At 32.6% G+C, this 27,418-nt stretch overlaps 1 protein-coding gene across 1 annotated transcript in view; it reads left to right on the top strand.

Moving 5' to 3' along the window:
- Positions 1-3,403: 3,403 nt before the first annotated feature.
- Positions 3,404-27,418, top strand: part of LOC129227296 (pleckstrin homology-like domain family B member 1) — a 120,842-nt gene continuing 96,827 nt past the window's right edge. The window contains exons 1-9 of the mRNA XM_054861834.1: positions 3,404-3,508; positions 5,682-5,808; positions 9,807-9,989; positions 12,218-12,340; positions 14,328-14,863; positions 16,387-17,301; positions 20,100-20,228; positions 22,670-22,807; positions 24,415-24,690. Of these exons, the coding sequence (XP_054717809.1) occupies positions 3,404-3,508; positions 5,682-5,808; positions 9,807-9,989; positions 12,218-12,340; positions 14,328-14,863; positions 16,387-17,301; positions 20,100-20,228; positions 22,670-22,807; positions 24,415-24,690 (2,532 nt within the window). The remainder of the gene's footprint in view (positions 3,509-5,681; positions 5,809-9,806; positions 9,990-12,217; positions 12,341-14,327; positions 14,864-16,386; positions 17,302-20,099; positions 20,229-22,669; positions 22,808-24,414; positions 24,691-27,418) is intronic.

The raw sequence follows: 27,418 nt of genomic DNA, 5'->3' as shown, positions 1-27,418 counted from the left end.
TTGTTCCGAGTCCGGGCAAAATCTCGAAACTGCCGCCTTTACCCATCAAGTTTTTACATCGAGTTTCAACGGAAAAAGCACCGAAATAGAGTGAATTTGCCGCCCCTCAAAAAGTTGCCGCCCGGGACAAGGACCCTGACTCCCCCCCCCCCTCTTAAGTCCGGCACTGGCCATGTATTCGACGGTATAAATTTCTAAGAATGAACAAAGTAGGCAAAATGTTTTTTCTTTATAATTATTACAATTACTAGGAAATCGCTCGTCAAGGTTACGACGAGTGAAAATTGCTTCTAGATTTAAGGGAAGCAATTGCCTGTCGGGTAATATTTTGATCGTTGAAACTTTAACCCTAACTCCAGTAGATAGCATTCATTGTTGACCACTTTTTCGTTTCTTCATTCACCTAAAACAGGGGTCTGGCCAGAGGATATTTGGGTCCGTTAACGGACCCTTCACGAAAATTCGATCAACCAAAACAGACCTTTCACAAAATTCTGATAACAAGATCGAATCTTTCACAAATTGTATATTGAAAGAGCAAATCTGAAAGCAAAATAACGCATATTTCTGTGTATAAACCGATAATTTTTGGAACCTTTTTTTAAGTCAAATTAGAGGGATCAGCTTATACAAAATCGGCTTATTTTGAAAAAAAAAAAAAAAAAAAAAAAATCAGCATTCTTGCTATGCTCTTGCAAGCGATAAATAATTGCTACTGCCAAATAAATATAATGGTTGTTTGTTTTATCTCAGCTAATTAGCAGCGGTGTTGTTGTAAACTTTTCTGAAAAGGCATTGGTAAGCACTTTTCTCCCCGCTCATGATTTAATGAACAATAATAATATATATCTGCGAAATGAACTTAGAACTGCAAAATTATTTGATTTTTCACATAAAATGGACCCTGTGAAAAATCCTGGACAGACCCCTGTAAAATGACAATCTTACCAGTGAAACAGTTCAATTATCGGATACAGTTCAGCCTTGTCAAAATAAAGCATATCCAACATTACCAAAAATATCAAATTATCATGTGCACGAGCTTCATGGTTGGTGACGCCAGGAGCGTTTCTCAATCAGTGAATTCACTATTATAATATATGAGAATTCAACATTTTTTATTCTTTTATTTTTCCTCTGAAGGAAAAAATTACTCCAAAGGAAAAATCTTCATCCAAATCGAAATTTTTAAAAAATTACTTCTCATTTTCTAAACTTACAAATTTTACATCGCAAACGTTTCATTTAGCTTGTTTCTTTAAATCTTTTGCTCAAAACTATCAGATCTTTCAGAAGGACAAGAAGCGGCTTGTTTTTTCAAAAACGGCGAATTTACCTCTGCAAAAAAAGCAGGCTGAACTAGTAACTCGCGGGTTGAATGTCTCGCGGGAACACCCTACTGGTGTAAATAAACAAGAATCGTTATTGCCTCTCCCCCTCCCCCCTCCTTTGTGTTTTATTCATATTGACCACTATATTTCGAACATTACGGTTCCAATTTCCCCGTAGATGTTTAGCTAGGGTTCGATTTTGTGTAACTACTCTGCCACAGAAATTTTATTATGCAAAATGTTTATGAGGCTGTAAATCTTCCAAAAATTGCTCGATCTGTAGCGTGTATATCTTACAAGTGGATCTAATGTTTGATAGATGTTTTCCTGCTTCATGGTGCATTAAAACGATTTCCTTTCCATAAAATTAGCTTGGTTTGCTGCCCTTTGATTTATTATTTCGTTCTGAATTTTGTCTCGGTGATGTATAAATAAGTAGACTTGATGCGTTTCTAAAATTTTCATTTCTGGGTGAAAACACGTGTAATGCAGTTTTATTAAAAAAAGTGGGAAAAGAAAGTGTTCCACTTTTTTGATGATTTATTTATACTTTGCATATGATCTGACTTTCTAGTAGTCGGCCAACGTTGACAGGGGCGTAGCTAAGGGGGGGGGGTTTGGGGACAAAACCCCCCCCGAAAAGTTAGTCTCAAAAAAAAAAAAAAGAGAAAAAGAAGAGAGAAGAGAAAGAAAAAAATTCCAAGCGATTATACATACATATATATATATATATATATATATATATATATATATATATATATATATATATATATATATATATATATATATATGTATATATATATATATATATACAAAAGAAGTAACCCCCCCCCCCCCGAAAGTCGGGTCTAGCTACGCCACTGAACGTTGATGTCTGTTGATCGTTTTGACAATTATTCTAAAACAGCGAGACAGCGACTGATCTTGGTATGAGTAAGGCGCTTACCTATAGAAAAAAGCTATAACTCAAGACTGGAACATTTTGAGACAGCAAAACGAAATTATTTTTGTTAAAATAATTAGTTATGACGCTGTAAATAATACGTTAGACCCATTCCTGATTGGTATGTTTTCTATCGTTAATTCAAAGCTTTACCATGCTTAAAATTGTTCAACTTGATTTTCAAATGTTATAAGATTTCTTATAATTATGACATTGCAAAAAAAAAAAAAAAAAATCACCTTTTAAGAAATAGTAATGTATTGATGCAAAACACGTTTCTTTAAAATTGTGATTAACTTAATGAATTCCATCTATAAAGTAGTAAAAAGCCTGACAAATGTTTTCCAGTACTGTGTACTTTGATTATATAATCTTAAATTTTTTGTCAAATATATTTTTCACACATTACTGCAGATACTTTCATAACAAAAGCTCTGCGCACTGTTAATGTTGATAAGATATTAGTGTATTTTCATAACGGAAAGAATGTTTCTATTCTTTATAGAATTTTTCATTTAAATGACTGTCCACATATGATGTCCTATTTTTGTTCAACTTTTTTGACCCCTCCCCCCTTTGTGTCACAGTTCACCTTCCCCTCCCCTTGTCACATGTCATGCTGTTTTTCATAAACCTATTGCACTAAAATAATGTATGATGTCACACTTTTTGTTGCTCGCCCCCTCCCCATTGTCACAAACTCAAAATTTTAAATCTCTACCCTTTGAGCATGACATCATTTGTGGACGACCCCTAACTGATTTGTTTCTAAGCAGTGGCAGGGGTTACCCACCGGGGGGAGGGGGGCTGAAGGGCTGAATTTTTTAAGGGTTTGTTTTAAGAGGTATTTTTTTCTTTTTTGGGGGAGGGGAGTCCTTATGGTATTGGGGGTTGAGATTGAGAGTGCCCCTTTGCTTTGGGGGGAATGGGCTTCCTGAGCAGTGGTGTGACCATAATTTTCTTCTGGAGGCCCCATAGCCATCCTTGGTTTAGTGCAGTCCTACTTCTCCCCACAGACATGTCCCTATTTCTAATATAATTATGAATGTATTTGGTTTGTTTCTGTTATTTAAATTTATGTAATATATTTCTTACAGGAGGAACTTTTTGGTTGTTTAAGAATGAAAACATGACTTCATTGGGTGTATGGACGGTATCAAATCCATATCCTATTGGTTTTTTAAAGCCTAACTTTGACAATGGAAGTTTTCTAGAAGTAGCCTCCTCTTCCAAAGTATGTTTCGACTTCAGATTTTTGAAATGTTGTTGTGCTATGAATTTGATTTTGATACAATTATTATTTGTTTGTACACATGAGTTACATATAAGTTTTTGGGTATGGTAATTCAAATTTTTTGTTTTAACTTTTAACTGATTTTCCAGATTTTCTTTTTACTTTAAAATCATAAATGTCTGAAAAAAGTATTGCATTACCAATTGCTACATTACATAAATATTGCTGCAATATTTCACTTCTTTGCAACACGCTTTTTAATGTTCTTCCCTATCCTTTAAAGCAGGGATTTCAACCTTCCACACTTAGGTACCCCTTTCAGCTCAATGTTTTCTTGGCTGAACATCTGGGTCAAAGAGCAAAAAAAATAGGATGTTAAAGCTTTATGCTACTAAAATTTACATACTACTGAATTTTACAAATTTGTTTTATATATATTTAAAGTTAATAAAACCACCCTTAAGAATTTTCCCAAAAATAAATATTCTACTAAGATGTTGGCCCTTTGGTTAAGCAATTTCGTATCACTGCTCACTCAATCAAAAAAGTTTTTATCTGAAAAATAAAACATAAAATATAAATTTAGAAACTTGAGTTTTGATGCAGTCAGCAAAGATTTTTCTTGGACTATTATTGTGTTCAAGCCAGGGGTGCCCACCTAGGGGGGGGGGGGATCAAGGTGCAGACTGCGCTATTGCAATTTTTAGAGGGGGGGTGTTTTTGAGGGGTAGTTTTCACATTTTTGGGGGGAGGGTCTTCCAAATATTTAGGGTGTGTGCCCTTGCTCTTAGGGGGGGCACCCCTGGTGCGAGCAGTGCAGATATTATGCAGTGCAATCCGATTAGTTATATAACTCAGTGTTTGTTGAATCTTCTGAATTAAATTGTTTATTTCTTAGATTAAATAATGCACTGTCATAAATCCTAAAATGTAAAGGGCTACCATTTTAAAATTGATATTTTATGAGAATACCAATTTTTTTTGAGGGAGGAGGGGGGAATGACCCCCCCGAAATTTCCTCTCTCTACGCCACTGAAGTAATGAACAGATGACTAATAATAAACTGATGCTTAAATGATAAAGAACATGAATCCTAATATTTTTTTCTTCTCAAGCAAACTTAAACAATTTTTTGTGACCTAAGAATTAAATTGCATTGTTGGGTACTTTACTTTGACTGTAACATAGTTTTATTCATTTATTTATGTTGGTTTTTGATTTTAAATATGAATGTTGCTTGTTCACTCATTATGTTATTGATCTGAGAAATTTTTAAAGATTGATAAATAAGCAATGTATTTAATGCAGATTTTTTTTTTTCTCAAATCTAGATGTAAATGTGGCAGTGGTACATTGTAGCTAAAGAAGCTTACTAAAATTAACAGTAGTGCCGAGTAGCAAAAACTTAATTTTACCAGCTTAAACAACAACCTTTCTGCTTTTTCTTCATGAAGCCTATGCTCTATTAGATGATGTTCAAATTTCTGTATATTTTTTCTTTCTTTATTAAACAAAAATTGCTGGCTTGTTTCTCATCATATTAATGCTGTTCTTTGGTTCTTGGATACTGTTAATACTCCTTGGCGTAGGATACGTTTATATGATTGAAAAAAAAATATTACAATTGATTGTTATTAGTTATTTAACAGACGTACTGGATAGAATATTTTTAAAGATCTGATTTAAACATGTCACCTGTATTGATTTGAATAATTAGGACATAGTTAAAAATATTGATTTTTTTTTTTTTTTTTGGAATGTTTAAGTTCAATGGCAATATGGCATTTGCCCTTTCATAATTTGGATATGAGGTTGGAGGGAAAAAAATCTTCTTCAACCTTCCGTCCTGAGGTCAGCTGCTAAATGATCAACCCCAGGACTTTCAGGCTCACACATTTGAGGAGCATGTACTGAGAGGATTCATTATGGCCTAAGTCATCAAACCAGTGATGTTCTGTCACAAGTCTGATGTCCTAACCACTAGGCTCCCCAGCTCAAATCATTACAATTTTTTTAAAGCAACTTTTTTTTTTTTCATTTTTCAACTGTTGTCTTAAAAATTTTAAATTTTTGGTAAAATATACAGTATATGTTTGCCTACATATTTGTAATAAATGAAGTGATAATTTTGAGTGACAAATGTTTCTATACTACACTGTCCATTAACCTGTAGGATGGCTTGGCCATTTGTGAAAGAGGACGCTCTGTTAAAGTTCAAACTGAAGGCCCCCATCTTGTTAGTTTGGGAGGTAATGGTGGTAGGCTAAACAGTGCTGTAACTATTCACCCTTTGCCTGAAGGTAGTGTTGCAAGCTTTTCTACTATTGCTTCTCTTTTTAATGTCTCCTTTCTTAAGTGGTTTTCAATCTTTTCTTTCACCACATATGTATTTTTCTTAAACATTAATTAACATTGAAAAACAGGACTGTCGTGTGCAGGTAAACAGCAGTATCTGCAGAAATGAGTTTTCGAAATATTTGAAGAAATGTGTGGTCTATTCAATACTAACACTAGGAAAGTGTTGGAATTAGATGTTTTTTTTCTCGCCTTTTTTTCAGCGGAAACCAAATAATTGAGCTTGTACAATAAAGATAACATACAATTCATGACAAAAATGTAAAAAAAAATGAAAAATTTGCTGTTACTGCCCTTTGCCGCACACGGCTGACGACTCATTTTTAGGTGTTTAAGAGCATGTATTTTTTACTTTGGTACTTTTTTATTCTGGGTTTCTAATCTTGCAGAAAAATAGGATAGGATATCTCAAAATCAGAAGAAAACTCAAAGGAAAGATTGCTTTATTTTTTTTGTACATAACATTTTACTCGTCATTCAGACTCTTAAGTCATACTAGAAAAGAAATCCTCTTTAATTTAAAATCAAGAAAATGCAGAGTTTCAGTAAGCTTTTACTGATAAAAATCAGCATTTTATTTCATATTCAAGTAGTACCCGTGCAGTGCTGCTTGTGCTAAGAAATTAAAAAAAAGTTGTTTACTATGACCTTCTAGAAAAAAATAAAATCAGACAAGAAAGGAAAAAAAGAATGGAGGTTCTTAGTTATTTAATTAAAACTTGCTCCAAAAGTTTTCCAACATAATGGCTTTCAATAATAGGATAAGATTCCTAGTGTTATAAGGACAAGATTCTCAAAGATATTTTTTAGCATTTGGACAGTAATTTCATCAAGTCCGAATCAGAATAAAGACAACTATGCCAACAGATCCTGATTAGAATAAACAAAACAATGCACAATAGAATACGAACACAAGTGCCTAAAACTCTTCATTAAAGTGATCTTATCTAAATCTTTCTTGTTAAAGCAATATAAAAACATGTTAGTTTTACTTATAAAATAAATTAGTTTGTTGTTTTTATTTTAAAAACATTTATAAAAACAACTTTTGAGTAGTGTTTCCATTTATTTTTGTTTTCACAAGTTTTCATACAAATAGCTTCAGCATACTTTAAGAAAAGATTGAATACCACTGTGCTTAGTAACATGCATAGCTTGTAGAATATCTATTATCTTTTTAGAGGTTTTTTATTAGCTTTTGCACATAATATTTTCTGCTTCTAGCAAAGGATTAAAATTTATGTTGATGTTTTTAAATTCTGATAATTATATATAAATTAATACTTTTTGTATTCCAGTAATTTAAACAATGAAATGTATTTTATTAAGTAGTTTTACATTTTTTGGTGCTGAAGAGTTTGAAAACTTTAGCTAGCGTTCGTTTATCGACCGGTAGCTACTGGAGGGTTGATCACATGACAAATAATGACCTCCGTTCCAATGCTTTAGCATGCACTGAAGTCATTAGCTGTTATGTGATCGACTGACTGGTAGCTACTGGTGGAGGTCTTCGAACGTAGCCTTAAGTTAACGCCATGTTTGAAGTTATGTATTTTAATACTATGACTGAACTTCTTTTTCTTTTTTGTGCTGTTATACTGATAGTAAATAAAGGGACAAAATTTTGAATTTTGTTCATTTTCTTCATTATAACTTCATAAATAAAGGTTAATCTGCATCTATTTTATTTATTAATCAGTGCATGTTAATTTTGGGATACTTTGGTTAATTATCTGTGTAATGAGGACAGATCCAGCTTCTATATTTGGATTTTATTATTTTATTAAAATATGAATGCATAAATTAAGAGAGGGTTCATAGTGTGTGTGCACAGACACAAATAGGGGCACAGAAGTCTGGGACTTGAAATATGACAATTTATGACCTGTCCTATGTCCTATCCTTGCTTAAGCCAGAGTGCTTGCCTTTAACTACATAGAAGCTTTAAATAAGAAGTTTCCTAATGATTGGAAAAGTAAGAATGGCTGGATAGCTGAAAGAAGACAAATTGCTATATGAGGCGACGTCCAAGTCTTTCTCTTTCAGAAACCAAAAAGTTAACCAGGGTTTTTAATGCAGAAAATATTGATGTATTTTTGGAAAATAGTATAGATATTATGGGATAAAATCTTATATAATTAAAAACTGAGTGTATGGAACTATGTATGTATGTCCAAGTAACTTCTCTCGAACAACAGTGAACTGACCATCGAACCAGGTATCGTTGGATTTATAATCTTCTCGTCTTCATGTTTGGCTGTTTAACATACTTAGCAGGGATATCAATTAAACTATTAATTATGACATTTAGATTTCGACATAAAATCCCTACTTTTGGAAGGCTTTCCTCCATTCAAATTATTATTCAGTGCTTCATCTCAACTTTCGGCAACAATGCTTTTATTAAAATTTATAGCAGTGAGGAAAATCATTGAGACGAAAGATCTGTTGCCATTTTTTGTCTTGAATATGAGCAAATGAAATTCTAAGTTTTGTTTTAAAGGCTTCTCCTGTAATCGGGGGATTTAAAATGTTTACTTTTTGGTTATTTTTCCGAACTCTGCCGCAAAATTGTACTTTTTTTTTGTTTAAGCCTGATTGTTAAACACGCGTCACTTGACATAACTTTTATTTTCAAGGTGGACCGTGCAAAACTGGACGACACAGCTAGTACAAACTTCTAAATTTATTACTTCTTACGGAACCTCAAAATTTCTACCCAGTCCAAAAATAATTCTTGAAAGCGACAAAAAAAAAAAAAAAAAGTTTAATCAATCATTATTGAGGGAATGAAGGGAGTTTCTTATTCACATGATACCAAACCATTTGTCTTTGCCATTTTAAATTATTAATATTGTTTTATTTAGGGCTCTAAATGTGCCCCAAACATGTCCATATGTTCCCTATGTAGGGGCACTTATGGTCAATTTTTGCATATTTTTAAATATATTTTTTAAATGTTGTCATATCTCCTATGAGCATGCACACTTGGGGAGATTAGGTGTAAGATTATGTTAGTAAAAGAAAATGGAATTAAAAAAGTTACTTTTTTTGCATGAAATTAAAAAAAAAAAGTTCATGTGTGCCCCCTTCTCTCCTTACCTAACATTTGAAAATCTCCAACACTAACAAATACAGGCAAACACCTAACGGCTTCGTTACAACATCCAGAAACTGCAGTTTCGCCCTTGATTTGGGTTTATCAGTCTGAAATAGTCATAACAGAGCTGAAGTCAGATATCAAATACAAATACAATGTGAGGACCAGCAACAGGCTTTAGGCCTAGCTAGGCTGGTCCTAGTCAGTTTATTATTCCTCAATGAAGATCAATGACCCTCTTAAAGCTATCCACCCCTTTGCTCATTACCGCCTCTTTCAGTAAGCTGTTTCAAGTGCCCACAACCCAACTAAAGAAGTAGTTTTTCCTAATTTCCAGGTTAGCCTTAGATTTGAATAGCTTAAAACAATGACCCCTCGTCCTGCTTATGCAAAAAATTAACCTGTTAACATCTTTCATTTTGATAAATTTTAACAACTGAATCATGTCCCTTCTAACTTTCCTTTGCTCCACGCTATATCCTCTCCTTAAAACTGAGATTACCTTCACCCCAGTAGTTAAAATTAATTTAGCACACCAGTGAGAGTTCATAGTAATGGTACGGCGGCTCACCTCAAAAAGTGAAGGTAAAGACTTAGATAATAAGCTGCAAGTTCAAGTTAGTTATTTGCTTATAATGCTACTGTAGCCCCAGCTATGGGGCAGAAACTTGCAGCTTATAACTGTAACAAGTAGTCAACTTTGCTCTGAGCAAAAGCAAAAATTTATTTAAAAATATTTTTCAATCTGCTTTTATTGTCAGTGCATTCAAAATGTTGTTGCATGTACTGTATACTGTGATATGTATCTGTACTTATTGTTGCTTTTGTGTGTGTGGACTTCAGGTAGAATATATGTTGGGAATCCTGATTCCTTATCACCAAAAGATGTCTTAATCCAAGGACCTGGTATAGCCCTTGATCATTGTTTCATTGACAATAACAATGGTCTTGTTACCATTTATCCTCAAGCTGGAGATGTGTCCATTGATGGAGTACTCATTACCGAACCAACTTGTTTATCTCAAGGTAAATTATTATCATTACTATTATTGTAATTTTAAAAGCAAATGATGAAGAATTAAAGAGTGAAGTTAACACAATATCAAGGTTGCCTTGGACACATGAGTTTTTTGAGTTTTAACCCTAGTTTAATGTCATGTTAAAAATTCTATGTCAAAAAACATCAAGAACCTCTAATTTTACAATTGTTGGGGAAGGGGGGAGGGGTACCAATTCAAGAAGTGCTGCTGTGCTCCAGCTCCCACCAAAATATTTTGGAGAGCTGAGGACTAGCTAGCAGAAGAAAAGGGGGGGGGGAGGGGAATGAAAGGAAAACATATTTTTTCTTCCTGATTTCTTAACTAATAGGGGAGCTTTTTTTTCATCGAAACGAATTGAAGTACATAAAATTTTGGGCTCACGAATGAAATTATTGAAAATCAAAAGTGGTAAAATTCAGTGTTATTTATACTCGACAAAAGGAAAATTCCCTTAAGATTAGTCCAAGGTAGGAATTTTAAGACTAGACAAACAGTAGTGATGAAAACATGCTTGCGATAGTTATGAGGGGTTTTCAAGTCAATTGACGAAAAGTATTGAGAACGAGCTGATATGTGCATCACATGACTTCTTTTTACGCCAATTTAATGATAATAGTGCCTTGGAGTAAGCAAAGAAACACTTAAAATATTTTCCCCCAAGTTTGTTTTGAACTGAAGCCAAAAAAAAAAAAACGTTTTAAAAGGATTAATTTTCCCAATATTGGCAATTTTAATGTGATTCCATGGTTAACTCTCTAAATATCGCCAATAGTGGCCAAAATAAAACCAAATTTAAAAAAAAGAAAAGACGCCAAATTTGTCTCCAAGTTGGCGATTAAGAGCTTGGCAATATATCGCCAAGTGTTTGCCAATTTATAACACAACTTGAATTTGCATTGAAATTAACTATGATTTCCCCCCAAAAAGGTGCAAAAGACCCCCTTTGAAACATCCAAATGCAACCAAAAGGGGAGGTGCACAACTAGACCCCACTAGGAGTCTATATACCAAATTGCAACTTTCTAGGACATACTGTTTTAGAGTTATGCGAGATACATACGTACATACATACAGATGTCACGAGAAAACTCGTAACTAACTTGGGGATCGTGAAAATGAATATTTCGGGTGTCTATATGTTCTTAGGCATACATCCATGTGTGGTCAGGTTGAAAAAAAAAAAACTCAATATTCATTCAGGGACAAACTAAATGGAAATTCAGGTCGATTTTTGGGTGAAATTTTTTTTGCAACTTTTAGGTTCTAGAAATGTAGCTGTGAAATTAATCTATAGTTGTAATCAAGGGCACCCATATGGGGGGCAAGTGAAGGCTCAAGCCCCCCCCCTTTGAAATTAGAACTTCCTTGCTTTTAGTACTTTTTCTTCGCAAAAATGTTAAAACATTTCTTCTCCAGCCGTTAATGAATAAGTTATTAAATACCTCAAATTTTAATAACTCTAATCTGTACTAAAATCAGTTTCCATGGGGAAAATATCTGAGCCCCCCTTACAATTTTGCATATGGGCACCCTTGGTTGTAATGGCCAAAAGTCAAAGTTTATATTTTCAATAATGTTACTCTTTAAAAATAGTCTAAAGCACATTTCCTTGAACGTTAAATTTTGAGATTTTAATGCGTTTCTGACACCCAGTCGAAACCGCGCTGTAAAAGAAGCACCCCACTCATTTTCAAAACCTGGCATCACTGAATTTTTCTAATGTCCAGCACAACCAGAATTATTGACATCTGAAACCATGCATTTATTAAGAGATTTTTAATACAATAATATGGGTCAAATAGTAATGTAACTTTTCTTGGAACTAATATTGACTCAAGCCCCACCCTGTGTGTAATAAAGATGGAGACTGAATTATTTCTTCCTTCCATTGCTTACAAAACTTGATTGTATTATATCAACTTAACTAATACCTCAATTTCATTTTTATTCTTTATTACTCATGCATTAAGTCATTTTACTAGCCTTTTTCTTCTTCTTTAATGAAGTATAGCCTATCTACAGTATAAGATTAAATAAAATAGAGAAGAAAATTAAAATTTTAGAAATTCATAAAATTAAAAAAAAGTTTTATTTTTTGGTAATACCTGCTATTATTGTTGCAGTAGCTCTTATTAACTGTAATGGATGTATTGGTCAGAAAATATTGTGCTTTAAATCAAGGGTTTAGGTTAGTTTGGTTTTTCAATTTTTTAGGATGTATGCTGTGCCTTGGGCGCTCAAATTACTTTCGCTTCAACAATCCCAAAGAAGCTCAACTTATGAAGAAGGCTTCTCCTACTCCTAGAAAGTTAAAAAACTCAGCTGGGTTTGTTCCTGGTATGTGAATTATAGCTCTGTAATACATTATTAGCAAATACATAAAATTCTACTGTGTGAATGTTTGAATTTCTTTTGGTTCATAATGATCAATGTAATATTGTCTTACTTTATTGCTTAATGGACTTTAGTTAAACATATACATCACACTTGATTCCATTTTATCAATCAGTTGTCTTCCTATTTAAACTTAGTTTTTGTCCCTTTCTACGCAGTATTTATTGTAGCTTAAGGCTGCAGGTACATACTAGACAGACTTTTTCTGGACGTTTCTACACAGTATTTATTGTAGCTTAAGGCTGCAGGTACATACTAGACTTTTTCTGGACTTATCGTTTCAGATACTCATCTATAAATTAATTTATTTTTAAGAATATATACAATAAATATATCTAAATTTGTTGCCTGCAATCAGAATCTTTTATACTTGGTTCCAAAAAATGAATAATTAATAAGATTAAATGCAAGTAAATAGAAAAGCTATTGTAATTCATTATGAGAAATATTTTTTCCTCCTTAAATTTAAAATACTATCTCTAGTAACCTTTATCAGCCATATTCAACTTTTTTCCTCTCTGGACCAAATACGTCTTGACAGTTGGAAATTTTTAATTTTTGACTGCCGACAATTAGGGCAAATCAGAAAAGGTTGAAAGACATCTATTTCAAATAAATCTAAAGAAGTTCTTCTGCCCTTATATAGAAGTTTGGTAAGACCCCATTTGGAGTATGCTGTTCAGTTTTGGTCTCCTTATCTTAAGAAAGACATTAATGTATTGGAAAATGTTCAAAGGCGGGCTACAAGGCTAATAAGTGGACTTTTCCACTTAGATTATGATTCCAGGCTTAGAAGGCTAAAAATGTACAGTCTTGAGCAAAGAAGAGACCGAGGGGACATGGTTCAGCTGTTTAAATTTATTAAAACGAAAGATGTTACGGGGCTAAAGTTTAGCACTGAAAACAGGACAAGGGGTCATTGTTTTAAGCTATTTAAATCTCAGGCTAACATGGATATTAGGAAAAATTATTATTTTAGCAGGGTAGTGGAACCTTGGAACAGCTTACCGGAAGAGGTGGTAATGAGCAAAGGAGTAGACAGTTTTAAGAGGGCCATTGATCTTCACTGGGTATTGTAAATTGACTAGGACCAGTCTAGCTGGGCCCAGAGCCTGTTGCTGGTCGTCACTTTTGTATTTGTATTTGTATTTGTATAGGTTGAGTAAGGTTAGTCTCTTGATGCTCCATCCTTTGTATTTACTTTTTTTAATTCTTTGTTTTTTTCTCCTTATTTTTTTTACTTATTTAGTGCTGTGATATCAAAGCAATCATAAAATACATGCATGGTTTATGTTGCATCATTTTATAGCATGCAAAATTAATTTATAATTATATTCAAAAAATGCTAATTAATTGCATTTCTGTATTGGCAATAAGAATGAAAACTAGTTTAAAAAAATGAACAAAGTAAACACAGGAAGTTTTATACATGGTTTATGCCTGTTTTGTATTTTCCCATGGAATTCAAGGCAGTATTTTATTGAAAAAGTTGTGAGACTTAAAATTCAATATATGATACCAAAATGATAGTACAGTGAAACATCATTGCAGCAAACTCAAACCAACTGTGTTGAAATCAATTCCTCATAACCTTAGTTATTATCGGATCAACAATAGGAAAGGGGATTTCAAATGGAATTAACGCGGTTTGACTGCAAAATTCTTTTGACGCATAAGGCTTTTCAGCATTTATTATTTTTTCTTTCATGTCTAGCTAAATTACAATACAGGACAAAAATGGAAAATTTTCAGATTCTGCCCTTTACCTACGCACTGCAGTATGTTTTTAAGCATGTAAAGTAAATATACTGTTTTCTCTTGTGGTTTGTTTTTTAAATAGGGAACAGTATGTTAGGTTTTTTTGCCCGCTGATATTTTTGTTTTAAAATATTAGTTTTGTGTTTTAAAAAGAGTTTTTTTTTTCTTTCAGTGGAATCTGTGTCAAATCAGCAATTATTTGATACCGTTCGACCATTTTCCAGTCCATACATGGATGGTATTGATCTTGTTGAAAAAGTGTCCAAGTTCGAGTATATGTCCCATAGTCAGCCTCCTATCATCACCTCACAAGATACCCCCAAATATTTTGTAAAAGAAGGCATACGTATCTTGCATTCCGCCCCTCCTATCATGCGGGTGCATAAAGGATATTCATCTGAAACCAGCATCAAGAATCCTAGTCCTGTTTCCAGGCTTTTCAGTCCCTTGACTACAAAGCCCGGATTTTCTACACCTCCCCCATATCCTCAACGAACTGCTCATGGTAGGGTGAACATGTCCCCTAAGACAACAAGGCTGTATTCGAAGACACCAGATCCTATACTCATGAGTAGGAGGTCTCCTGCTACTGCTTGGTCTGATCGTTGTACTCCAACGTCACCTCTTATCTCCGATTGTAGAAGCCATCATGTGAGTGTGGAAAATTTGAAAGCCTGTGAATTTGAGCTTCATGAACAACATAGAAAGGTATTTCATTTTAGAAAGAAAATAAGTAGAATCTCTTTTGTCTGGCCCTTGTTAGATAATAATTTAAAATTATTGTAACAAGACTGTAACTATAAGCACACCAAATATTATTTTGATTCATTAATTATAAAGCTTTTGCTTAGCCATTCTTTTTTCAAGGTTCTCTCATGTTTTTAACAGAGGACATTGAACCAGTTTTTTGTAGTGAAATGCAAAAAATTATTTATATATTTAATGTTTTGTAAACATCTCTATGTATTTTTTTTAAACCAAAACATATATTTTAGTCATAATAAAGTGTAGAATTTGTTTTGTTTATTATTCATATTACACAGATAATCCAGATTGGCTTTGGGGGACCCCAGTTAGTCCAGATAAATGAAGCTTTTCTGAATTATGCTTTTACAATTTTTAGCCTTTACTTATCCTCATATGAGGCAGTGAGAAGCAAATGGATGTAAGTGGCAAAATTAAAAATTTGGAGATAACCCGCGCAAATGGTAGGTGAACCTCTCCTCTGTCTTGTAGCAAGGGATGATACTAGTAGCCCTGGTAGTTGTTGCTATACAGCATGATTTAGAAAAAAAATTTCAATAAAAGCCCACCTAGGATGTTATCTTTAAACACGTTTTACTCAAAACTTGAAAATGTCCACTTACATCCCTTTGTTTCTCACTGCCTCATATGATCAATGTATTATTTATTTTATACAAATTCTTCATTGTATTGCAACATTTTCCTAATCCATTTTTTAACATTATCCTAATGGCAATGAAAACAGGACTGAACTTAAGTATTATAACAAAGTAATTGTTATAACCAATATTTTGTTGTATTGGTATTTGCTGTAATAAGATTTTACTGTATCAGAGAACTGAGAATTTATTTCTCAGTTTTCTCAGTTTATTTCTCAGTTTTTATTTGAAATTTATTTCTCAGTTTACTGAGAAATAAATCTTTCCATAAACTTCTTGCATAGAATGAGCTTAAGAAATGTTATGGGTTATACAGTTGACGCTCAATTTTATAAACTCTTTGGGGCCACAGAACTTGTTCATAAAGTCGAAAATTTGTAAAATTGAATGGCTTTGTTTCAGTACAATATTCTTCGAGTCTGGTAAGCTTTTTCCTGAGTTCTTAAATTAGAGGTTCGTAAAATGTGTTAGACTGAACTCAGTATGTTTATTATTGCTTATATCATGGATTCCCAAACTTTTTCGATTCACGGCAGCCTTTGAAGGATTCGAATTTCCTCATGGCACCCTATACTATCTCTGTTATATCAGATGTACTGATGCAGTGGATGTTTTGCGGCACCCCAGGTTTCCGTGGCAACCACTTTGAGAACCCCTGGCTAAAATGCTTAAAGAAATTTGCTCTCAGTTTTCATGTGCGTATTAATTTGTATTAAGGAAAAATAAGTGTATAATCGATTTTGTAATTTTATTGCTTCTGTTACATTTTAAAAGCAAAAAGTTGTGACTGATATTATTTAACCCCTCTTTTTTAAATGATTTCCTTAGGCTGTACAAGAACGACTTCGTGATCAAGAGCAAGAGAAGCAAGAGAGACAGCGGTTAGAGGAAATCCTTCATCTTTGCGCTGAATATGAAGAGCAAGCACAGAAAGAAAGGGAATGCAAAGCTAAACTTGCTGTAGAACAAAAAGACCCAGCCTCCTCTTCTTCTTCTTCTGGGGAGTTTAGCTCAGTGTCTACTGATTCCTCTGTTCCTGCTTCTACAGACTCAAATAATTCCAATTCAATTGGTTCCAAATCAGAATCGAACATAGAAGGATATTCTTCAGGTGATTCAAAGTGTAATGGTGTAGCTAAATACACTACATTACCAGTGTTGCAAAACCACCAAAATCATGTGTTATCTCCAATGAAAAGCAATCCTTCTAACTATGTGACTAGTGGCTACCATACTATGCCCAATAGAATAAAAACCAACGGATCTCTTCCTCGAGATCGTAGTAACCACCAAATATCTCCAACGACTGAGTCTCACAATTTCGGTCAGCATTCTTTATCGGAGAATGTAGCCAGTAATAATGGTGCTATGATGTTTGTGAATCACAAAGCTTTAAATTCTGCATCTTCTGAAGATGAACTCTGTGCCATTCTGGGAAATGCTTCCATGTCGAAGCAAAGTCCACAAAATGAGTGCGGTCCAAGTAGTCCATGCATGGGTACTGCATTCCTCACCTATCCTCATTCTCCTAGAACACGAATCAAGACTGTTGCTGGGCAGCGGGAAAGAGGCGTGGAAATGTATGAAAATAAACTAGCTATAAGTGAACTTGCTTTAAAGAAGAGTAACATGACTCTTACTTTGCCTGGAACTGAGCATGCAGCTCCGAGCTCAAATGAAACTAAGTTGAATTATTATGAAAGTGAAAAGTACTTAAATGCCAATTACAGATCTCCAAATCAAGTATGTCTTTTAGTATATTTTGATCTTTAAGTTCAGTCAAACGTAAAAGATACTTTATTTGTACAATATTAATGTTCAATGTTATTTGTACTTTATTGTAGTGATGTTCCGGATATCCGTATCCGTATCCGCGGATATTCGAGGAAAAATAAAGATCTGTATCCGTATCCGTATCCACTACTTTTTTGACGGATCTTAAATGGATCTTTTCTAGTCTAAAAATTCTTAAACATTTGAATAAGACTCTTAAATTCCGTTTAAATTAGATTTTATTCCCTATTTAAATTATAAGGTATCATTTCAGAAGCCAATTTGTACCCCTAGTTCCAAAAAGAAACGGGTAATAAGTTTTAAAAGTGTATCTGTGCGTCTATTTGTGGCATCGTAGCTCCTAAATAGGTGAACCGATTTTGATAGTTCTTTTTTCGTTCAAAAGGTGACTCGATGATCGAAAGTATTCTTAGCTTGGTCTCGTTTTTGTAGAACTTGAATTACCGGAAATATTAATAAAAATCGACTTAATGTATTTCAGAATTATAGTAGTAGAAACTTACCCGTACGTTAAAAATATTGGCCCAAAATTGAAAGAACTAATTTTTCTGCGTTTGATATTTGTTTGGAACTTCCAAGTTATATACAGTAAAAGCTATAATCGTATTAAGGAAATTTTAAATGCAATTCAAAGCCTTTATACGCGTGATCAGTAGCTATTTCATAGTTGGATAAGGAGAAAAGCTCAATGATTTAAAATTTCTATGCTGTCAGTTCATATTTGTTAACAATATGTGTTCTGACTCGCGAAATCCATCTCAATATCAGATTGGCCCTCTGGGACATTTTTTTTTTAAATTTTTAGTTTAATATTAGTTTTTGTTATTGATTTGGGGTTTCTGTTATTCTTCATTTTGGTTTTTCTCGGCATTCTTCAAAAAAAGTGAGACTAAATTCTCTGTTTACTGTTTGTAAAGGCGTTCCCGGTTCTGTTATTCTTTTGGTCGGAGTAAGTTGGGTGGAATGGGTCAGCGCTGCATTTATGCTGAAATAAAATGCGAAAAATATTTCTAGCCTGTCCAGTAGCAGCTTTGCACTCTTGCTCCTGTATCCTGCATCTACCAAGCAAGCTAGAAATAATATATCACATTCTATTTAAGCATTAATGCAGCGTTGACCCGTTCTTTCCAACTCTCCCTCAATTTTAACGGTGATTTCTTTAAAGAGTAAATCATAGTTTTGATTATATTTTCGCCGTAGATGACATTTTTTGAAGAAGCAGTGTTATTATGCTGACGGAAATACCTTCCGCAACAAATTAAACACTTGGATAGTTGAATTGGGTTAAAAAAAAAAAAAAAAAAATATTGAGACACGTATCCGTATCTGCGGATCTTGATTCTAATAATCCGGATCCGTATCCGTATTCGCGGATCTACTTTTTTGACGATCCGGCACATCACTACTTTATTGCTTTGAGAAAGTTTAGTTTTAATTTTGTATTCATTGTGGGTAAGATCAAGTTTAGATTATTGTTACAAAATATTATCACAGAAACTACTAAAGCATCAGCAAAAATTCTGCTACTAAGAAAAACGATATGTACTGCCGATTCCAATTTAAAATAAAGAGTTTATGAAATGCCTTTTCCATATCAAAGAATTATACACATGTTAAAAGGCCTTTAAAACAAGTACATTGTTTACTAGTTTGATGTTTGTAGATGGGTTTGACTTACATTTGATTTGATAAATAGAAAGGTTTGACTTGTATTTGATTTGTTAAAAAGGACATCAGAGGGTTAACAATAGAGCTAATGCAAGAAAGAATCTATGCACAAATGGTAGCTTCTTGCTCTCTTTGTTAAGATTTTCACCTTTTTTAAAAACATTAAAAGTGTTCTTAAATTTGTCTCCCCCTTACAAGTCAAGTTTTTGTGTGCTTAAAAGACAATTTAATGAAAGCATAAAGAGATATAGTCCTTTAGCTCCCCCCCCCCTCCAAAAAAAAGGCTCAACTATTTTGGAGTGGGGTTTTTTTGTTGGAGTAGATTATTATATTTTTGCCAATTTGTTCTTTGGCTGTTCTCATTCCTAGATATGATGAAAAGTCAGAAGATTTAAGGACTGGTGAAGGATCTGGAGTTTAATTATTTTCTTTTGCTTTCCTTTTCTCTTTTCTGAATAATTTATTCTAAAATTTGAATTTAAGTTTGGAATACATATTTTAACTTACAACCTGAAAAAATTCTACTTACATTTTAATTAAATCACAGAAAAATTGAAAACCATAAGCAAATTAGAACTCATACCATATGTTCTGAGATCTTGTTTTTATTGCTGCATGTATATAAATTTTCTCAACCTTTACATTAGGTGCTTACCACCCACTTACCACAATGACTTGTTTCTTTCTTAAAAAGGGGGACTCAAACATTTAAAACAGACTGATTGTTTCAGCAAACCACGAGCATTTGTTTTTCTTTGTAGATTGTGCAATCTTACATTTTTGTCAATTAAGAACTGCAACAAATTGGATTTTTGTATATGTAGTATGATTATTGTACTAAAAATTATGCCCAAGAATTTTTAATGCAATAGACCTCAATGACGTATGATCAACTTTATTATACTATAAAAATACATTTAGTCTTATTCATTTTCGTATTATTAATACAAATTTTGTTATTAATAAATTTTTATTCATTTTTAACCATATTTGAAAGCAAAATATCCTGTAAGCTGAAAAATGGAACAATGTATTAAATTTTCACATGTGCTGTGTATTAAATAAAAATACTTTTCTAGATTGGCATGGATTTAGAAGAAGAAATTAATAAGTTGCAGAAAGAAAAACAGGACTGCTTAGAAGTAATAACAACAATAAAGCATAAAGTGTCTGAATTAGACTGTCAGAAAAGTGAAGCTTTAAATGAGGTATTATATGTTGTTTATTGTTGGCAAAACAGTTAATAAAATTTGAAACATTTAAAAAAACCAATCTTCACTTGATTTCAAGCAAATAAGTAGTTTTTGTAACATCTCTTTGCTCTTATTTTAGCTTGATGATATTATAATGTCATTGCTTCTTTTAACGTTAAAGAGCTTATTGACAGAAAGAAAAATCATTTATTGTCAGCATACTAAACTTTAAGAGTAGGTTTGTGTTGTCAGGGATGTGACAGCTGCGCCAATTGCGTCAAACTGCGGCTATCGCTGATCCTCCGCCAAACTGCTTCAAAAGACTGCTAAATGGACTTTTCTGTGTCAAAATCGGACAAACTTGTGCTAAAAGTGAAATTTTGCAGTTTCTTGCAGATTATCATTTGGAGCTTGTTTTAACGATTTTTTGACTTAGTCCCGATTTTTTATGCATTTCAAAATCCGATTGCATCCACTTTTGAAAAACTCGATCGTTTTAATTTATAATGTGATTCTGTTCCTTTGACTTGAAAAATTTTGTATTTATCATTATTTTCAACCTTTTTTTTTTCAAAAAAAAAAAAAAAAAGTGGAGGCTTGTGAATTTGTTTTTTTGGCATTCCCTTTCGAAAATGTCAATCCAGTTGCATCCAAACTTATTAGCGAATGCCATCTGTAAAAATTTATATTTTTCACCAGTTTTTAATCTTGGGTTTCTTAAGATTTTATTACAGAAAATTGATCTCTAATTTTGGTTTTAGACACTTTAGATAGCAAAAATCGAAGAATTCTCATGCTCTGGTAATGAACATGCAAACATTTCAAGTTTCTCAGATTCAGGCATTTTTTCCGTTTTCTTAGCCAATGTTAAAATTTTCATTTTTTATAATTTTTTTTTCTTCTAATTTTTCATATTTTTTCACATGTATTTTAAAATTTCATCATTTCTCAAAATATTTTTTTAAATTGTAATTTCATTATTAATTTTGTTATTAAATATCAAACAGATAAAAATAAAAGGTTTTAAGGTTGCCTTTTCTTGATCTTCAGATTTGTTAATCTTAAGTAGTTACTGTATATAACATATATGCCAAAATATATATAAAATCAAATACAAGTAAATAACTTACACATACCAAAAAGAAAAAAAAAACAGATTAATTAATTGCTCTTTAAAAACTCACTTGTAACTTGTTGAGGTCAAGTTTTTAAATTTAGCCATTCTTTTTTGCTTTTCTTTTTAACCTTTTTGAACATGTTTTTGAGTTTTATGGTAATGCCTCGCTTGCCAAATCGATTAACTCCATAGAACAAAGTGTAGAGAAAAGTTATGAAGAAGATGGAGTAAATAGGGCCTCGTGTTATATTTTCTGCTATCACATGGTCAGAAATGTACTGAACGAAAACTTTAATATAAATTCACATTTTAAGCATTGATTAAGCACTATTAAAACAGAAATGATGATTTTTTTTTTTAAAAAGGAGTTATTTGATTTGGCAACTGATTCATTTATGTATATATATCTTATATTGTTTACATGCCTATATATGAACTGCGTAAAAGCAAACAAATTTTAAAAATAGGTATCAAAGCACTATAACTTAATTGCGCACTAAAGCAGTGATGTATTAACCAAAGTAAATATGTGAACTAAGTTTTAATCAGAGGAAGTGTAAGAAGAAGGTAAAGCAGGACAGGACTTGCCTTTTTTGAAAAATATTAGACATAACTATCGACAAGTTGCTCCAAATTTGCAATTTTACTGCTCCAGGCTGCTCCAAATTCACTGTTTTACTGTCCAAGCTCACCATTTTCCTGCTTCAAGATTGCTCCAAAAGCGAGTTTTGGTCAACACATCCCTGTGTTATGTATTATGAAATAATTGCCAAATTCTTTTAGGTAGCTTTTATTAATTAAGAGCTTTGATAAGTTGTTGAAAAAACATTTTTTAAAAGTCATTATTATTCTTATAAATTTAAAGTAAGCCAAATCCAAGATATTTTTAATGAATGAACCTCCGGTCATTCATTAAAAATATCTTTTAATGGTGCATTAAAGGCACTCTGACATTTCTGACATTTTTCTTGTTGCGTTTTCCCAAATGTTTGAAGAAACAATCTTGTTCTTGTTATATTTGATACTCTTGCAATATATTAGAAGTCCCCTAACTGATCCCTTCCCTTATTATTATTTTACCATATTATTACATCAAGCATATCAAGAAACCGACAACATACAGTTAAATATCTCATAACTCAGGGGTACTCAGCTTCTTAAGAGCAAAGGCGCACCACCCTGAATATTGCAAAGAGCCCCCAAGAGCAAGAGCCCCCAAGAGCAAGAGCCCCCAAAAAGCGCGACCCCCCCCATTTCAGTGATAAATATTTTTGTTATAAAAAAAGCAATTGTTTTTTTTTGTGTTGTTTTCTTATTAGTTTTTTTTTCCCCTTTTCAGTTACAGTTAGAGCATGCATTATTAGCAGGTGAGCTCAAAGACAAAGAACAGCTGCAAATCTTTGAAGGCAATAAATTTGCTGAACTTCAAAAACAAAAGTCAGCACTTGATCATCGAATTGAAATGACTCAACAAGAAGTATGCATAATTCATATTTTACAGAAATGATATTTTCATTTTATTAATTGAGATATATGCATTCAAGCTTTTTTCCTGCCATTCATTTAGGTTGAGTGTATTACTTAATTTTATTCCGTGAAAAATAATCTGAAAAGGATCACCTTTTGCATTTTTTTTGTCAGTGTAAAATTATTTTCAGAATAAAAAAGTTACATAAACTATTTTTAAAAAAATTTACAAAATTGCAATATTCACAGAAACAGGTATCTTTTCATCCTATGTTCCCCCAGTAAAAGGGAAAAACAAAGTTTTGAAACTTTTAATGTGGAAAAAAATGAAAATTAACACAAATTAGCATAATATTCTTTATTTATCTTTTTGTTTCATAGAGAAAGAGTGCAATCTATCTTTTGCAACCTTACAAGGTACTGCAATTCTGCAAAATAAGAATTTTGTCTATTGTTCTTTCCACTGCAAAGCTAGTGTAGGCGCAGCACGATTATTGGGATGATACTTCACCGTTTCGTAGTGCGGTTCTATCATTGTCTGGTCAGCCCTTTCATTGAATTAAGGAAAAACTATTTTTCTTTGAAAAGTTTTTTTTTTCATTCATTTCCAACATAGATGTAGTTATGAATCAAAATATATCCCTTTTTTTTGGAAAAAAATCGAATTATCCAAAAACTTGTTACTTTGAATGGACTCCGGTCACAATTGATTTAGATCTTTCTCAATCAAAAGTTTAACAAAGATAAACATTAAAACAGATAAACTTTTTAAGTAAAAAAAAATAATTTCCGATGAAAAAACTCCAAGACACCAATTTTACAAACGAAAATACTCAAAATTAATCAAAACATTTGGAATAAAAAAAATCACTGGGGGAAAAATGGGGGAGGGGGGAGCAAAGGAAAATACTACATGATAAATTCAATTTCAATGGTACAACTTTTCTCTTTGTCAATACTGATCAAGAGGGAATTAAAACATACATTGTCTTTAGAATGTACTAGCATGCATTCGAAACAAACTACAATAATGAGATCTAGTGGTTGATTTACCATGTCAAATTATCATGATGGACCTTAATGTCACATTTGTGAGGAGTCTCCATGACACTGAAAAGGATTCAAAACTTCACATGAAAAAATGTTTAAGGAGGAAAAAGGGCTCAAAAAATGTATTACGGTGGACCCCCAAACGTTTGAATCCACCACTGATGAGAAAGAGAAAACTGAAAATTCATTTAGATTAATACTCAAATGTTAAATTGCTTTATCAAGTTCAGAATGTATGCCAAGCAAAGTTTTTTTTTAACACAAATTTTGAATTTATAAATTCATGAATTATCATAACTTTGTTAAAATTTAAGTTTATTTAAAAAATTTTGTTTCATTTTCACAAATAAGCATTACCTCATAGAAATATTTCATAAACTTTTTATTGGAAAACAAATTATTAGATTGATTTCAAAGTATCTGGAAAGTTCAGAAAGTTGGAGGCAATTTCCCCCCCATTAAAGTGTGAAAATCCTACATATTTTGCTCAATTTGATGTATCTTTAGTTCATGTACGAAAATTTAAAATGTTAAAATCATAAAATCTTTCTCTTTTTTTTTTTCAAGCTTGAGGCGGCAAAGCTGAAAGTACAACAACAAGAAAAAATAGTGGAAGATCTTCAAAACGAGATACACCTTATGAAACTCAATGCGTTGAATGAATCAGACATATCTAATAAATTAACTGAACTAAAAGCTCAATCAGAGCTGTTAGAAATTGAAAGGAAAGCTTTTGAAGACCTTGAATTTCAGCAGCTTGAGTCACAAGCACATGAGGAAGAAGAAAAGGATGAATTAGCCCAGGAAATAGAATGTTTTAAAGAAACCATTGCTCAAAGACAGGTAAGTGCATTGCATGCAAACTTTGATTCTTCTTTTGTGCCCTCACAAGCAAGATCAAAAATTTGTACTTTCACAGTCAAGAATGCAGTTTTTTTTTCTTAATTTTCAGTTGAAATTTTAACATGACTAAAAATTTCATTTTCTAAAATGAGTCCTTTTTTTCTTCTTTTTTACATTGGGCTTGGAGTCAGAAAATGTAATCGAATTACAACTTTGATAAGAGCATGGAAATTAGGAGATCATAATTATGATTATAATCCATAGCCAAATAGTAAATTATGATTGCAACATTGATTACAGTTGATAAAATATGTAATTGATTGCAATTATAATATGCTGGTTACGATTACAGACTTCATTAAAATTTCCTTTTACATCTATGAAAATGTATATATCAGTCACTCTTTGTGGCAACAACATCAATAACTCGAAAAATTATGATTTTTGATTTAATGCTATGGAGATAACTGCAATGATTATTTGCAATTATACTAGAGTAGTAACTTAGAAACCACCATTTTAAAATTATGACATTGTTGTAACACATGAGTGATGTAGGTTTAAAAAAAAATGCACATCTATATTTATTTGTGCATTTAAAGTGCATATATGGAATAACTAGACAAGGTGTTTCTGAGCTCTTGGGCAAAACTTTAAGGGGTGATAGCACATATCACATTTGCACCGCATTTGACATGCTGGGTTGTGACAGACACGAGGCAGTGTTATCTTTAACGATGAAGCTTGATTTAGTCCCAGTGGTCATAACCTACATACGCGCTTGCGGAGACGGCCAGGTTAGTTGTTCGATCCGGCATTTGTTATTGAGCGGCATACAAGAATTACACAAGCTGTGACAGTGTGGGGAACAATTTTTGTGTCAAATGAAGGCCTCCAGTCGTCTGTCTAGGCACTATGACAGTTCTTCATAGTTAAGTGAACGACAAATACTGCCTATGACATTGAGTTGCTCAAGTACTATTTATCTGCTCAGCAATGCTCTTTTACATATTGCACGGCATTTCAGATAGTGTTTAAACAAATAGAGTACTCCCATGATCTTTGAAATCACTCGACCTATCTCCAATGGAGCACTTTGAATCATGCTTACAAGGTATATGCAGCCTTCCAGAATATTGGTTGATTAGGGGCCCAACTGCAAAGATTACAACATGATAATCTGCAGGCGTCATAGATGATCTATTTCACTCTGTACCACAGCATGTCTTGTCTTGTATAGCTGCTAGATGAGACTATACTACAAATTTAAGTTTGAGTCTAAACATTAGAAAAGATTTAATGAGATTCAAAATTAACGGAAAAAAATAGTTGTGCTCGTTACTCCAAAGTCTAAATCTTCTCTATTGACACTTTTTAAACTACATCTTCAAAATTTATTTTCTGGAAAATACTGTCAAAAAGAATAATTTTATCTAAAACCGAAAACAAATCGACTAATTTTCTTATTTTTACGATCATTTGAAATTTTGCACCCTAAACTTTAATGGCGCCTATCTCCTTTGAAGATGTTTGGGACCCTTACTTTTTGCTTCATATTGTTTGTCTTGATGTGTACTAACACCCCTTAAAGTTTTGCCCGAGAGTTCAGAAATACCCTGTATTGTCCATGTATTGCATAGAGGTAGGAGAACAGGAGGGAACATGCCGTCTGTACTCCCATTGTCTCGTTAGAAGTAACTGTGAAAGAGCGGTGGCCATGTTGGGTGGTGAGAAAGGAGAAAAGTCTTATTACCTGGGCGAAAATTTCGCGTGTTATACTTTTCTCGCTTAAATTGATAATAAAAGTATTATTGCCTACCTAGGAAATTAAAAAAAAAAAAAAAAAAATGCCCAACACAATTATGTATTAAGCTTTAAATTTCCAAAGAAGAAACAGAAATGTTTTTTGTTTAAATGTATTTGGGTATATCTTTACAACACATGAGCAATTCCATTAGTTTAAAATAAAATAACCTGTAAAAGTCTCTAAAAGAAAAATATTGGTTGATACAAAATCCAAGGCAATTGGAAACTCAGTAAAAAAAAAGAAAAGAAATTTATTGTAAAAACTCCTGATTTTGATTGAAAATCACATATTTGTTGGTCACAAAATTAATTTTAATTAACTAAAGACATTAATTGATATAATTATTTGACCATTGATGTGTTCGATTGGCTTTGTTTTTCATTGTTTATCTATAAACATTACTCTTTATGGTGCTCAAGTTTTAAAACTTTAAGAAAATGCAAACCTTAAAACGAAACTAAATTGTTACTTTGAGCTGAAATTTGGAATTTTAGGTCTGGACAGGAAAAAAAATGTACATCGAAGAATAAATTTTAAAATATTTTATGCTTTTTTTCTTTTGATGAATATACTATAATACCAAAATAGACTTTCATATTAAGTCTTTAAAAAAGGTTCCCCCCCCCCCCCATATTTATTCATCTAACGATTTTTATGTTTTTTAAAACTTGATGACTTGTATAAGGGCCTAGTTTCATAATTTCTTCTTTAAAAATATGCTATGGTTTTAAAATATTTTTATTAATAAAACACAATGACTTTCCCATAGATAAGATTGCACAAAATTATTAAAATTATCAAAACTTTGCAGCCTATGTCCAGATTACAAAATTAAAATACAGCACAATGAAAAAAAAAAAAAAAAAGAAGCAGCTGGAAATCAACAAAGATAAATAAAGGAAGAACATAAATGAAAAACTA

This window comes from Uloborus diversus, chromosome 8 (genome assembly GCF_026930045.1).
Source record: "Uloborus diversus isolate 005 chromosome 8, Udiv.v.3.1, whole genome shotgun sequence".
Classification (NCBI taxonomy): Eukaryota; Metazoa; Arthropoda; class Arachnida; order Araneae; family Uloboridae; genus Uloborus; species Uloborus diversus.
This window is presented reverse-complemented; position numbering and strand designations above follow the sequence as displayed.